General features: G+C 35.2%; 1 protein-coding gene across 1 annotated transcript; it reads left to right on the forward strand.

Annotated features, from left to right (window-relative positions):
* The first annotated feature begins 3,317 nt into the window (after window positions 1-3,317).
* Window positions 3,318-7,279, forward strand: LOC142505507 (uncharacterized). Its single transcript, XM_075618522.1, has 5 exons — window positions 3,318-3,321; window positions 3,446-3,561; window positions 3,683-3,744; window positions 6,820-6,953; window positions 7,047-7,279. The coding sequence occupies exons 1-5, from the start codon at window positions 3,318-3,320 to the stop codon at window positions 7,277-7,279; spliced, it is 549 nt and encodes a 182-aa protein (XP_075474637.1).
* The last annotated feature ends 9,510 nt before the right edge of the window (window positions 7,280-16,789 follow it).

Raw genomic sequence — 16,789 nt, forward strand, 5'->3', positions numbered from 1 at the left:
TCGATATTTAATGTGAAAAATAATATTTTTGATATAAAAAATAATATTTTTCATGGGTCGGGTCAGTTTACATATTTGTGTCACAAAATTGACCAGTGAGAGAATCTCATTAATTTTTTTGTGAGAATATTAATGGACAACTCAATTTAATGTTATTTGTTTTAAATTATATGTATTAAATTTAAGTCTTATTTTTATTTGTTCTTACACGATCTGTTACTCATAATACTTAAAATATATAATTATTGAATAATAAAATTTACCCTACGAGTCATATTATTTGTCTTTTATTCCTTGTCAAAATTTAGACAAATAACAAAATTTAGTTAAAAATCAATTCAAGCAGTAGTCAAACCGGAACAAAAAACGTAAGAGGCAGAGCCCAATCTATATCAAGAAGTTGTATTTCAAATTCACTCACAATCGTTCGATCCTATAACGGTAACGGTTGGTTTTGGAATTATGATCAGGAATCGTATGGTGCATATATATGTAGTAGAAGATTTACATACCGATCAAGCAAATTATTCGAAACAATCAATTTCAACCATCGGAAACACTCCGATGACAATATCAATCTGAAAAGAATATTGTATTCCTAATTAATTTTATTCGTTTATATAATACGAAAATATTATATTTAAATCTGGACTAATCTGAATTGATCTAACAATTATATTTATTCCTAGATAATTTATCAATGGTAATTATATTTAGATAATGTATATTTGATATTTATCCTTAGATAAGTTATCTCTGATTTAAAATAGAGTTTTGTTTCTAATAAAATCTTGTTTTCATGTTTGTAGGATTGATTTTATGGGACAATAATAAGGCCAAGATATGGGTAAAGTATATATATGGAATATTCATAAAAGAACGGGGGCAGCTGCTGGAGTTTTCTTTGAGCATACATAAAGTTCAGAGTTGAAGATTTTCGTGTGAAGAGTTTGTGTGATTGATTCACATACTTTCCATGTTGCTGATTGGTGTTGATGACACTCAAGAACAACATTGCGTGAAGTGTTGGGTGAAGAGTGATTTCGTTTGGTTTTAAACAATACGATTTTTGGTTTATGCATCTAGTATTTGGTTTGAGTTTTGATCTCACTAGTATTGTTTTGTGTAAACGATTTATATATTTTCTAGTAAATTTTTGCCATGAGGCATTGCACAAGTATTCGTACTTGTGCATAATTTAAATCTGACATTTATTTATTAAAAGTTTATATAGTGTAAATAACTAATTTTCGCTGCATGTTGTGTATTAATGTTGACAACAACAAAAAACAACACTAACTTATGGTACACACATCATAATATATTTGATGTCGATTTATGATCAACAACAATCTTTCAAGTGGTATCAGAGCCAACTCTTGATATACTAAGTGATTGATTCTAGTTTACTGTTATTTTTACAGGAAATGTAAGCTCAATGGACGCATTGGCTTTAAGTGCAGCATTTAGACCACCAGCCTTGGATGGATCGAATTATGCATTTTGGAAAGTCAAGATGATGATGTATATAAAATCCATCGAGGAAAGAGCTTGGCAACATGTTCTGGATGGTTGGTCACCACATAGAATTGTTGATGCAGATGGTGACAGCCGAGTTAAACATGAGAGTGCATGGTATAATGATGAGCTTCAGACCTCAAATTTTAACTCAAAGGCACTCAATGACATCTTTACCTTTGTTGATGTCAACATGTTCAACTTTATTACCAATTGCACATCTGCCAAAGACACTTGGGACATTCTCCAAAAACATTATGAAGGATCAGAAAGTGTTCATAGAACTAAACTGAGGATGCTGACCTCCAAATTTGAGAGCCTCAGTATGATCAAAGACTTCGAGACATAGCTAATGAAGCTTTTAGTCTCGGTGACCCTTTGTCTAATGAAAGACTTGTCAACAAGGTGTTGAGATCCATTCCAGAATGGTTTAACATCAAGATCTGTGCCATTGATGAGTCAAAGGAAACGTTTGAATCTGGAAGATTTGATAAGCTCCCTCAGGACATTTGAGATGAATTTAAATCTACAAAAAAGAGATAAGGGGAAGGCCAACATTTCAAGCTTCTGATGACTCCTTCAACAACGTAATTCAGGAAGCAAACGAATCTGATCTCGGTGAGGAGTCAATCTTCTTGATTACTAAGAAGTTAGATGATTATTTGAAGAGGATGAGAGACAAGAAGAAAATTATGCAACCAACCTTCTTTTGGCCTTTCTGACAAAATTAAACTGCATACACCTGCTCAAGGGTATTTTAAATCGAGAAATGAAGTGACGGCTCAACCAGAAACTAAAAGGTTGAACTTTGTATATTGTAGAGAGTGTTCTGAATATAAGCATTATGCAAATGAGTGTGCCAATCGATTTCGTAGAAATAAAAGCATGGCAGTTTCCTTGAGTGATGAGGATTCTGATGATAAACTTGAATCCAGTAAAAAAATTTATTTCACCTCTCTGTCTACCATTTTGAAGAATACACTCCAACTGCAAGTCAATCCACTTGGTGTTGCAACACCGGGCCACAACACCATCTCAAAGTCACTGTTCCTTAATGCCAAATCTCTTGGGAACCCAAACTGTGAAGAAGTCCAAGAATATGACCAAAAAGAGCTTACTATAGAGACATTCCAGATGATGTATGAAGAGTTGTATGATGATTAGCTAAAAAGAAATGAGACAAATTCGATGCTTTCGAAAGAAAATACTGATTTAAAAAGCAGTTTGCCTCGACTTGAAATCTTATTGAGTAGAAAGGACCTCGAAATTTTTGCAAAGTGAAGGATGATCTTGAGAAGGCCTAAAAAACTCTTGCAAAATTCAACTCAAGTTCATCAAAGATTGACTCAATGCCAACAATGGGAAATGATAGCAGAGCTGGTCTTGGATATGTTGAAAGCGTATATGAACATGGTGAATCTTCCAACTCTGGATCAAAATCAACTACTGTTTGTAAAGGGAAGTGAAGACTATTCAGTCCCTTTAATGGTTGACCTTACTGTGAAGACTCTACCAACCTCAAAGCTATTCTCGGAACAAAAGCCGAAACAAATCAGAGTTTCTTCGTCTCATTTGAAAGTTGATCCTCCAGTGAAAGTGTCACAAACCAAGAAACCAGTGTCAACCTCTAAACCAAATCAAAGAAAGCAACAGTTTACCTGCCACTACTGCCATAAGCCTGGGCACATCAAGCCCTTCTGCTACAATCTAAGAGATGACTACCTAAATTGACAATCAAATCAGGTGTTCCACAACACCAAGAACAACACCGCAGTCAAAAATTCTTCCACAAGGAAAATATGGGTACCCAAAATTGTTATTCGATAAAATTTCATTTATACTTCTTTAAAAACTAACATTGCAGGTACGTGGTACTTTTACAGTAGGTGCTCACACCACATGACCTGATCTAACAAACACCTCACAGATTATGTTGAAGTAAAAAGTGGGCGTGTAATCTATGGTGGTGGTGCTAAAGGAAGAATTATAGGCAAAGAAACCCTGAATGTTGATGGGCTTCCTGAACTTCATAATGTTCTACAAGTTGAAGGACTTAATTTGAACATAATAAGCATAAGTCAACTCTGTTATGATAATTTGCATGTTAGGTTCAGTAAAAATAATTGTGTAGTTTTTAATGATGTCAATGTTTGTGTAATGTTAGGTGCTCGGTCTGCTGACAATTGCTACCAACTGGGAGAATGTGATTATTGTCGAAGTGCCAGGGTAAGTGACTTGGACCTATGACATAAAAAATTGGGACACGTGAGCTTCAAGACCTTGAAGAATCTGTGTAAGTTTGATGTTGTAAGAGGTATGCCGAATTTAAGTTTAGGTAATGCATATGTATGTGGTCCGTGTCAGAAAGGTAAACAAACCCGTGTTGCGCAACCTGTGTTGCAACACTTTTGGACAACATGGTGACTTGAACTCTTGCACATGGATCTAATGGGTCTAATGGATGTTGAGAGCTTGGGTGGTAAGAAATATTCGTTTGTTTGTATTGATGATTTTTCTCGTTTTACTTGGGTAAGTTTTCTTAGAGAAAAATCTAATACTTTTGATGTTTTCAAGAAGTTGCATGCTAAAATAACCAATTTGCATGATGTGAGGGTGGTTGAAATAAGAACTGATCATGATAAAGAGTTCGAAAATTCTCATTTTACTTACTTGTGTGATAATAAAAGAATTACTCATAAATTTTCAGCCCCGAAGACCCCACAAAAAAACGGAATAGCTGAAAGTAAAAATCGAACCCTTCAAAAAATGGCTCGGGTTATGCTAAGTTCCAAAAATGTGTCAAAACGTTTTTGGGCCGAAACTTTAAATACATGTCATATTTCCAACCGTGTATTTTTAAGGAGTAGATCTACCATGACATCCTATGAAATCATCTTGGGAAAGAAACCAAACCTTAAATAATTTCATATCTTTTGTTGTGTTTGCTACGTTTAAATGATCGAGACCATCTTGCAAAATTTGATTCTAAAAGTGACTCAATAAATAGTCAAGCCTATCGTGTGTTTAATTTGAGAACTAGGACAACTATTTAATCAATTAATGTTGTTTTTGATGATTTTGCAGACCTAACAGAAAAAACCAAAGAGGATGATATTGAAGGACTGTTGAATGTAAGTGAACCACTGACCAGAAATAATTTTGAGTCTGGTGTTGAGACCAATGAGGCAACACCTAGCACAACACCACCTCTGAACTGAACAAAAACACTAGAGAATGAGGACAATGATGATGTGGTTAATAATGAAGGAAATCAGATTCCAAGAAAGATTCAGAAGAACCATCCATCATCATAGATCGTTGGTGAAGTGCATGATGATGTGCAAACAAGAAAGAAAGAAAAAGTGAACTAACGCCAAATGATTGGATTAGTCTGCAGGAGCTCCAAATTTTAACAAGTAAGTCACTATTAGAATCAGAATTTCGAAGTTTGACAAATAAAGCTTTTGAAGACTGCAGAACTGATCGGCTCAACTTAATTTATTCGAACTGAAACTACACAAACTGAAGTTGCTTGAACTGATATTTAATGAGTTAAATAATCGGAAGAAATCGAACTGATTGAAGCTAACTGAATCTTTAAAGATAACTGAACCATCAGTTGGAACTAATCGGCTATAACAATCAGTTCAACGGATCGGCTATATAGTCAACCGATAATCAGTTTGACACGTCATCGGTTAAAGCTTAGCCACAACCAACAAATCGTAAAAACAACAGACTGTAACTCATATTGGGAGTGCCGCATATCAGACTGCCACAGTGTACTACTGTCAGGAGAATGTTGACACATTCAGTAAGGATAAATCAACGGATAAGTATTAATTAATGCATTCAATGTTACTGTCGGAAGCAAAGCATATAAATAGCCGAGGAGTTCATTTGAAGAAAAAAAACTTTTGAATCATCATTCTGAGTGATCTTTGAATTCAAACATACAAGTTCAATTACGATATTCATAAAGAAAATCTCACACTTAACAGAGATATTTCATAGCTTTCAGGCTATCATTTGAGCTAAAATATTAGCACATTACATTGTCGTATTCGATCTTCTAAGATCAGTTGTGTTAAGAAAGAAAATCAGTTGTATACTGATAAATTTTAAAGGGAACTAAGAGTTTCAATTTGGCAGTGTTCAAGTCCAAACTGAAGTGGGCTATTACAGATTCTATAATCAATCAAAGTCTTTTAGTGAAAAACCTATCCTTGTGATAGAAAGGGTGAATTATGAGCATTTGAAGCCTCCAGATATCCATAAAATCTTTGTGTTCTTTGTTTCAGTTATTCTTTGAGTATTCAATCTATCAGTTAGTTTATTTCCGTATTTATACTAGTTAACTGACTGATTTCAACAGAAGGATTCTTGAATTCAGTTTATCACTAAACTGATTCACCATTATTAAAAAATGTTATAAATCCTAAAGTGTTTATTCAAAACCCCCTTCTAAATACTTTGACCCTTCAAAATGATCCTAACAGTGTCTTGTTTTGTGTCTCATATTGAACCTAAGAACATTAACGATGCACTAGAAGACGAATTATGGGTCAATGCAATGCATGAAGAACTTGAACAATTTGTGCGCATTGATGTATGAGACCTATTTCCTAGACCATCGAATACCAATGTTATTGGAACAAAATGGATTTTTAAAAATAAAACAGATGAATCCGATAACATTGTTCGAAACAAGGCTCGGTTGGTAGCTCAAGGGTATACACAAGTAGAGGGGGTGGATTTTGATGAAACATTCGCTCCTATAGCCCGAATTGAGTAAGTCCAACTGTTGCTTGCCATAGCTTGTCACATGCGCATCAAATTGTATCAAATGGACGTAAAGAGTGCCCTGTTAAATGGAATTTTAAATGAGGAAGCATATGTAAGTCAACCAAAAAGATTTGAAGATCCACATCATATGTACCATGTTTACAAACTGAAGAAGGCTCTATATGGACTGAAACAGGCTCCTCGAACATGGTATGGTAGGTTGGATTATTATTTGATCAACTTGGACTTTAAACGAGGTGAGGTTGATAAAACCCTCTTTATACAAAAGTTGAAACATGATATTTTGATTTTCCAAGTCTATGTAGATGATATTATCTTTGGTGCATCATCACAAAAACTTGTTGATAACTTTGTTGAGTGAATGTCATCGCAATTTTAAATGAGCATGGTAGGAGAGTTAAATTTCTTCCTAGGGTTGCAAGTTATGCATGATGGTATATTTCTATGTGAATCTAAGTATACTAAGAATCTGGTTAAAAAGTTCTCAAATGATAGTTCTAAGCATATTAAAAATCTCATGGGGTTAAGTGAAAAACTGTCTAAAGATGATATTGCCAATGGTGTTGACAACACCATGTGCTACATCATCATCGATAGTCTTCTGTACTTAACTGCCACATGCCCCGATAGTATGTTTAGTGTCTATTAGTGTTCTAGATACCAAGTAAATCCAAAAATATCACACTTAAAAGCCGTGAAACGCATTCTTAAATACATTGCAGATACACTAGAGTTAGGGTTGTGGTACACTCAAGATACAAACACAAATCTGGTAGGTTTTTCTGATGCTGACTGGGCCGGAGACCTTGATGATAGGAAGAACACATCGGGTGAGTGTTTCTACCTAAGGAATAACCTTGTGTCTTGGTATAGCAAGAAGCAAAATTGTGTGTCCCTATCCACCTCTGAGTCTGAGTATGTAGTAGCTGCTAGTTGCTGCTCACAACTTGTTTAGATGAATCAAATGATTGAGGTATGACTGTATATTGTGACAACTCCAGTGCTATAGAAATTTCTAAGAATCATGTTCAACACTCCCGAATAAAATACATAGACATAAGACATCACTTTATTCGAGATTTTGTTGAAAAAGGTATAATTCGGCTTGAATTTGTTAGGACTGAAAACCATCTGGCAGATATATTTCTGAAAGCTTTGGACTTTGAGAGATTTTCCAATCTTCGGAAGTCTTTCAGCATGTGCATTCAATAATCACACACTCATGTTGTCATTGGTGTTGCCAACACCGATGACAACACCATTTATGCATGTCTATTTTTAGGATGCTAGGCATATTGCATAATCATAATCATCCTATTTTATTTTGTTACGTGTACAAGTGATGGCAATTTCTTAGTGTGCACCCTGAAAGAGTTCAATCTTTAATCAAGTTTTTTGTAGGTGTTTTATGCTCAATCTCAATTATCAAATAATTTAGGAATCTTAAGATCTTCTTGATCATGTCCAATATGAAAATGGAGACTTGGTAAAAAAAACTTTAGCAGTTTGGTGAAAAACAGAAAAGATGAAGAAAATAAAATTAATGAGATTAGAAGAAAATGAAAAAAGCTACCTAGAGATGTCCTTTGAAAAACGTTCTTCTACTACAAGAGCTACCATTTCTAAGTCAAAATAACGAAGGAAAAAGCTACCTAAAGGAGTCCTTTGAACACCGTTATTCTAGTGTGGGAGCTACCATATTTGAACCAAAACATTTTTTTTGGAATTATTGACTCATAAACAGTGGAGTTGCCAACACAAAGTTCAAACACATTACAATTAATACACTGCCTAACATTTTGATAATTCATCATATTAGAGGCATATTTAGGACATACATATTGATTTTTATTCAGTGAATCCATCATGTACAGTGACATATCAGTGGTTTACCTATGATAGTTGATAAACACCTTGATTACCCGGATTATAAATTTATGTGACTATTTGTGTTAGTGGGTTATAATCGACGTGAGTTTTAACTGGATAATTGTTGGAAATTTAATTTCGGTTGTTTGACAAACTAAGTGATTAATTAATTGAATTAACTGATCAAGTAAATTGTAGTAACTGAACTACACAAATACACTGACATTTGCCTAACTGAAGATTAATGTGCAGTTTTTCGAAGGCAACTGAAACCAGCTGAACTGAACTATCGAAGACAACTGACTGATCAGTTTTTGACATATTCAGTTGTGAGCTTATCAGCTGATCATTCAGCTGCACACGCCATCAGTTGAAAAGGACATTCAACCGACAACAGTACAAAGCAGACTGCAACTCGTAGTGGAACGCTGCATTTCAGAGCTTACAGTGTAAGATTATCAGAAGAATATTGACGTGGCAATTAACGGATATATTGATTCAAATTATATTTAATGTTACCGTTGAAGAGAAGATTATAAATAGGTTAGAATAGCAGTTGAGCAAGGAACCAATCGATCTATCTATTCTCAAGCTTGCTGTTACCCTGCTGAATTTATAGCTCTTACTCAAAGATCAAAAGCTCACACTTATCTGTAGCATTTGAGGCTATCTTTCGAGCTTACAAGCACAAATAGTTTTATTGTTTATTTGATCTTATCTAAATCAGTTGTGCTAAGTTCAGTCGAAGAACTGTGAGATATTTAGTAAACTAAGAGTTTTATTTTTGGCAGTGTTAAGTCTAAACTGAAGTGGTCTGTACAATCTTTGTATTTATCAATGTTTTTTAGTGTATATCATATCCTTGTGATAGAAGGGGTGACGTAGGAGTTATTTCATTCTCCAAACATCCATAAATCTTTGTGTTATTACTTCAGTTATTTATTCTATCTTTCAGTTAGTTTATTTCCGCAACTGTTATCAGTTAAATTGATTGTCATTGACTGACAAGATTCCTAATTTCAGTTTGTCTCAGAACTGACACTTCATTCGAAAAGATTCAAAAATCGTGAGTGTTTATTCAACCCCCTTTCTAAACACTTCTCAACCTAATCAACCGATCCTAAGAAGTGGTATCAGAGCAGTTGAATCTTGTCTCAGAATACTCTTATTCACAAAACTGATCAACATGTCTTCATTCAATAAAATACCAATGTTTTCCAGAGAATATTTTGACGACTGGAAAATCAGAATGCAGGCTCATTTAGATGCACAAGATGACCACATGTGGTATGTCATTACTGATGGTCCCATGAAGATCCTTAAAGCAAATACAGCAGTTGCCATTACTGGTAGGGCACCTCATCGCATAGAAAAGCCCAGAGATGAATGGACAATTGATGATAAAAGGAAAGCCAACCTAGACAATGTGGCTAAGAATATCTTATATAAAACGCTGGATAAAGTTACTTTCAGCAAAATCAAGATGTGCAAAACTGGCAAAAAAATATGGGAGAAACTAATCCAGCTGTGTGAAGGAAACGAGCAAACAAAAGAGAACAAACTATCAGTTGATGTTCAGAAGTTTGATAACATCAAGATGAAAGCTGGAGAATCCTTGCACGAATATGATGAGAGGATCAGTGGTATATCAATGAGCTGAATGCACTTGGAAAAGTGTATTCGAACAAAGAAGTGACACTAAAGGTGGTCAGAGGTCTTCCCAAAGAATGGGATGTCAAGACCATCGCAATGAGAGAATCCAAGGACCTGAACAATGTCGAACTTCATGACTTGTTTGCTGATCTAAAGGCTTACAAGTTTGAACTACAAACCAGAGAAGGAGAACCTTCTACACCTGCTGCCACAACTGCTTTGAACTGCTGTCAGACTGAAACCAACTGGTTCAGTTGTCAAATCTGCTGATCAACTGAGCAATGATGCTATGTCATTGTTTGTGAAGAAATTTGGAAGGTTTATGAGAAGGAATCAAGGAAACTTCCTGAAGCAGTATCAGAAAAATCAGTCCAAAGAAGAATCCTATGCTTGCTATAACTGTGGTAAATATGGTCATTTCATAGCAGACTGTCCTAAGCCAAAGAAGGACAGTAGAGTATCAACTGAAAAGGAAAAGAATCCCTATGAACGCAGGAGAAGGACCAAGGATGATAAGAAATCTTTTAAAAAAAACATGAAGTGCTTTTGGCTGAAGAGAGCAAATCTAAGTGGGCTGAAACTGACAGTGATGAGTCAGAATCAGAAAGCCAAATCAGTTCAAGTGAAGATGAAGAGGAAGTCAAGTGCTTAATGGCAGATGATGCTGAACTGGAGTCAGCAAGTGAACAATTATTTGACTTCAGCTCTTCTGATTTCACTCGTGAGGAACTTATTACCACATTGCATGACATGGTAGATGAGTATCACAAACTTGCTCAATCATTTCAGAAGGTTAGAATTGAGCAAATTGATCCCAATAACAACAAAGAGAAACTGATAAGTCAGTTGAACTGTTGAGTCTAAAAAGGGAGATTTCACAACAAAAAGCTGAAATGATTGAAAATCAAACTTTGATATGTCAGTTAAAAACAAAAATTTCAAAACATACTGAATTGATTCAAGCTTGGAACAAGTCTTCAGTTGAACTGACTGAAATGCAAATTCACAAAAATCAGTTGATGATAAAACTGGTTTAGGCTTTAACAATCATGTTGAAAATTCTGCAAGTTATACACAACCAAGGTTGAATGAAAACAAAGAAAAGTACATTACATTTGTAAAATCAACCATGGTAAATGAATTCTCAGAATCTAGTAAACCAGCTGTTTAATTGACTGAAAGTAAGAACAAAGGCAAACAGTATGTAATTGGATATAGCTCTGAGAGTTCAATTGATACAAGAAACTGGTCACCTAAACGATTCAGTCACAAAAATCAGTACTCAAGGAATGGCTATTACAATTACTACAACTGTAAGCCAGTTCAGAAACGTTATCAAAAGAATAGTCAGTTGAAAAAGGATACAAATCATACTGTTTCATCCTCACATCACACACACATTGCAAAGAAATCGAGAAAAACCATTTGGAACACAACAACTAGGAAGTCAGTTAGACTAGTCCAAGTCTGGGTTCCTAAAGGATTAATCACTTTAGGACCCAAATGAATATGGGTACCAAAATTATATATACTGTGTGATTGCAGGTAACATGTACAAACAAAGAAAAAACTTGGTATCTAAACAGTGGCTGTTTGCGACATATGACAAGAGATGGAAATTTGCTATCTCAACTGATCAAATATACTGGACCAAACATCAGTTTTGGAGACAACTTCAAAGGTAAAATTGTGTGTAAGGGTAATCTTATCCATGATAAATTTACAATTAAAGATGTTTTGCTAGTTGAGAATTTGAAGTATAACTTGATAAGCATCAGTCAGTTATGCGACAATAATTTCTCAGTTCAGTTTGACAGACACAGTTGTTCAGTTAGAGACTCAACTGATGAGGTCATCCTAATAGAAATCGTTGTGGAAATACTTACAAAGTCAGTTGGACTGAACAACCTTATGCACCAATTTGTTTTATTGCTTCCAAATATTCTAAAAACTGGTTGTGGCATAAGTGGTTGAACCACTTAAACTTTAAATCTATTTCCTATCTGAGTAACCATGATCTTGTAACTGGTTTGCCCAAATTAGATTTTTCAAAAGATAAAGTTTGTTCAGCTTGTCAGTTTGGTAAACAAGTAAGATCTTCATTAAAAAACAGAGGTTGTAAATCATCTTCCCGATGCTTAGAACTGTTACATATGGATCTTTTTGGTCCAATACCAGTCATGAGTTTAGGGGGAATGAAATACACCATAGTAGTTGTGGATGACTTTTCAAGATTTACTTGGGTTATTTTTCTCAAATCCAAAGACCAAACTACTGCACAACTGATTAAGCTCTTCAAAAGACTTTTAAATGAAAAATCAGTTGGGATTGATCGAATAAGGTCTGACAGAGGGACTGAACTCATCAATCAAAATCGTTCAACTTTTCTAGAAAACACTGGAATCAAGCATGAGCTCTCAGCAGCTAGAACACCTCAGCAACATGGTATAGCTGAGAGAAGAAATCGGACCCCTAAAGAAGCTGCTAGAACAATGCTTGCTGATTCTGGTATTTCACAAAGGTTTTGGGCTGAAGTAGTAAACACTGCATGTTATACTCAGAACAGATCAATGATTAATAAGAATCACGTGAAAACACCATATGAGATCTGGCATGGAAGAAAAAGTGTGGTTTCTTATTTCAAGATATTTGGCTGCATGCATTATATTCTTGATAATGGTAAAAATCATTTAAAAGCCTTTGATGCTAAATCTGCAGAGGGAATATTTCTTGGATATTCTTCAGTTAGCAAAGCATATAGAGTTTTTAATAAAAGTTCTTTAAATGTTGAAGAATCTATTCATGTTGTTTTTGATGAAATTGTACTAACTGATAAGCCAACTGATCCAGTTGAGCTAGTTGATTGATTTACAGAGACCAGTTTGGAGGATGAAAGTGAAGAAGAAAATTATATCAATAGAAATATCCTTCAAACACCTGAACCAGAAATATTAGATCAATTAGATGAACAGGAACCTGCTCCTGATAATCAGTTGGTGGAGCAAATAGATGATATTCAGTTACCAACTGATATAGCTCCAACTGAAACTGAAAACATTCAGTTGCCAATAGAAGTAGTTGCTGATATGGAAACAACTAATGCTGAACTCAGAACGAAGAAATCTCATCCACCAGAATTGGTGATAGGTAATTCATCTGACCCGGTAAGAACAAGAAATCAAATGCTTAATTTGTTCATTCATTCTGTTTTTATCTCATAACTGGAACCATAGAAAACTGATGAAGCTCTTGCTGATCCTAAGTGGATAAATGCAATGCAAGAAGAGCTAAATCAGTTTACCCATAACAATGTCTGGAACTTAGTTCCAAGACCAGTTTGAAAAACTATTATAGGTACAAAATGGGTATTCGGAAATAAACTGAACGAAGATGGTTCAGTTGCACTGCAATAAAGCAAGACTTGTTGCACAAGGATATAGGCAGGAAGAAGGAATTGACTATGATGAAACAGTATGCACCAGTTGCAAGACTGGAAGCAATCAAAATGTTCCTTGCCTATGCATCATTCAAGAACTTCAAAGTCTATCAAATGGATATAAAAAGTGCATTTCTGAATGGTCAGTTGCAAGAAAAAGTTTATGTTGAACAACCTCCTGATTTTATCAATCACTCTTTTCCTGATCATATCTATCATTTGAACAAAGCTTTATATGGTCTTAAACAAGCTCCAAGAGCTTGGTATGAGACACTTTCAAAATTCTTAACTGATCATGATTTTACTGTTAGATCAGTTGACAAGACTTTGTTCAAATTTTCTAAGAATGATCACATTTTACTCGTGCAAATATATGTTGATGATATTATATTTGGGTCAACTAACCCCAAATTATGTGAGAAATTTGCCAAGTTAATGCATGACAAATTTGAGATGTTTCTCGGACTACAAGTGAAGCAACTAGAAACTGGTATTTTTATCAGTCAGACCAAATACACGAAGGAATTGCTCAAGAAATTTGGCATGGAAACATGTTCAGCTGCAAGCACTCCTATGAGTTCATCAGTCAAACTGGACAATGATCAAGGGAAAATATCAGTTTAGACGACACTCTACAAAGGTTTAATAGGTTCATTATTGTACCTAACTGCTAGTCGTCCTGATATTGTATTTGTTGTTTGCATGTGTGCTAGATTTCAAGCAAATGCTAAGAAATCACATTTTATAGTTGCCAAAAGAATTTTAAAATATCTAAAAGGCACTCAAAATGTGGGATTATGGTACGCTAAAGACTCTTCTTTCAATTTAGTTGGATATTCAGATGCAGATTATGCAGGATGTAAGCTAGATCGTAAAAGCACCAGTGGATCTTGTCAGTTTCTTGGAGATAGACTGATCTCATGGTTCAGCAAGAAGCAAACATCCATAGCTACTTCCACAACTGAAGCTGAATACCTTGCTGCTGGAAGCTGCTGTGCTCAACTGCTCTGGATTCAGCAACAACTAAAATATTATGGAGTTGATGCTAAAGAATCTCTCATATTTTGTGATAATACAAGCACGATTGCAATAACTTACAATCCAGTTCTTCACTCAAGGACCAAGCATATTAATGTCAGGCATCACTTCATCAGAGATCATGCTCTAAAGAAAGCTATCAGACTGGAATATGTGTCAACTGAACAACAAGCTGCTGACATCTTCACCAAACCATTTCCAGAGACTAAGTTTTCTCACTTTCGCAAAATACTTGGTTTAATTGATTTATCTTAATTATTTCAGTTTTATTGCTGCTTTGTCAATAACTGTTCATTCAGTTTGTCATTTAAATGCTTGTCAACTGATGTCATTAGTAATTTATCAGCTATTATATTCATTTCGTTAACTGTTTGTCAACTTATGTCAGTTAGTCATTTATCAGTTATTATATTCACTTTGTTAACTATTTATCAACTAATAAAATTTAAGTTTTGCAGAAAGACAAAGAGACAATAGCAATAATACAAATCAAGATTTATTACGAACAAAATCGATACCATACTACATCACTTAGTCAACTCCCTACGGCATCTTTCCATAACATCAACCAGTTATTCAAGTCATGACTCCTAATATTTTTGAAGGCTTCGGCATTTTCAATTCTTTGAAGCAACTGCCATTCCTTCAACTGCATCATGTGGATCAACACATCATCCTTGACTAGATCGGATATATGATCGACTTGAGCAAGCCTTTTAAGCTTCCTTGCAAGTGATCTCTGTTGAGCAGAAGCAGGGAATTCTCCATCATTGATTGATTGGATGTAGTGAGCAGTAGTCCAAACGGACATAACCTTTGTAAAGACGTATTCCTCGGCATCTCTTTCAAACCTCTGAATACATTCAGGCATCTATGAAGGATGAGGGTCATGAATGCTGCTTTCACAATCCATTGGAGTTCAGATATCATTATCAAATGACAATGATCTTAATTTTATAGACAAGAGACAGAAGGAAGACAAATAGTCATCAAGCCTTAACTGATCCAGACTAAGTTTCTCTTACCCTTATTTATTTGCATTTATTAAGGGGAATATCGAGCAAAAAGTTAACTGAGAAGACAATAGTCAGTTGGTCTTCAACTGAACTGACTAAGTTCTCAACTGGTCACTCAATTGCTGACCCAACTGATCTTCTCAAATATGTTAACTGATAAATCGAATAATATTCTATATTAAATGATGTGACTGTTTGTCGAAGCATTAATTGCTGTCTTTCATTGAATAGTATTTTAAAACGTGGACCCACATAATCCATTCATATTCTACACACGTTGTTATCACACGTACAAACGTTTTAAATTCAAATTTTCCTGGATTGACGCGTGTCAAAAAATTTGAACAGTCACTTACATCAGTACTATACCCGCTCCAATTCAGATTTTTTCTTCTTACGCACACATTCAGCATACAGAGCAAATTTCTACTCAAGCATACTCTTTTTCGCAGATTTCACTCAATTAAATGGCAAACCAGGTCCCAGCTCATGTTATGAACGCTATGGTGATCAACTTTGATTTAGTCTTAACTGTAAAAGAAGAAGAAGTCAAGAACGTTTTTCTGAAATTACAATCAGCTGGACTGAAACAATTTCTGGGATTATCCTCTCAAGAAATTTATACTAAAGAGATTCTGGATCTCTATGCCAGCGGCTATGTCACTAAAGAAGGCAGTATCGCAACTACTGTAAATGGTTAGCTAATGATCATTGAAGATGACTTCTTCTGCAACATATTTCAACTGCCTACTGATGGGCTAGTTAATCTTTCTGAAGTCAAGGCATATGATGTTGAAGAGATGCAATCACTAATGTCTGCTGATGGTCAGAAAATCAAAGTTTCCGATCCCAAGAAGGAACTGAAGCTCGAAGTACAACTGCTGGCAGATATTGTAGCGAAGGGGATCTTGGCAAAGGCAGGATCCTTTGCTGCACTAACTCTGGAGAAATTTCAAGCTATGACTGCAATCATGACTGAAAGAAAGATGAACTGGAAGAATATTATTTTCAACATCTTGAGGAACATGTTTCAATCTTCCAAGCAATCTAAGGGTTTTGCGGTCCAGCTCAGCTATTTGCTGAAGGTCAAGGGGATGGTGACTGATGATTCTGAGAAATCATCAAAACTGAAAATCTTCAATGCCAAAAATGTCCAGCCACCCAAGCAGAAACTGGACATGACTCCCTGAGAAGTTTATTCAAGTGAAGAAGGAGATTGGGATGGAAGGATCTCCCAAATCAGTTAAGAAAGCACGGAAGGAGACTCAGAAAAAGGTGCTTAAACGTAAACTGATTATCAGTGAGAGTGATCTGAGAAGACTCCATCTCCCAAAATTTCCAAGAAACCCAGGACCTAGAAGACTAAATCAGTGTTGGATGTAAGCACTATCCCATCTGATAGAATCATCCAATCTGCAGCTGATCAGCCGATCAAGGCTACTCCACTCAGAAC

The sequence above is a fragment of the Primulina tabacum genome, chromosome 1 (genome assembly GCF_025594145.1).
Source record: "Primulina tabacum isolate GXHZ01 chromosome 1, ASM2559414v2, whole genome shotgun sequence".
In the NCBI taxonomy this organism is placed as follows: domain Eukaryota; kingdom Viridiplantae; phylum Streptophyta; class Magnoliopsida; order Lamiales; family Gesneriaceae; genus Primulina; species Primulina tabacum.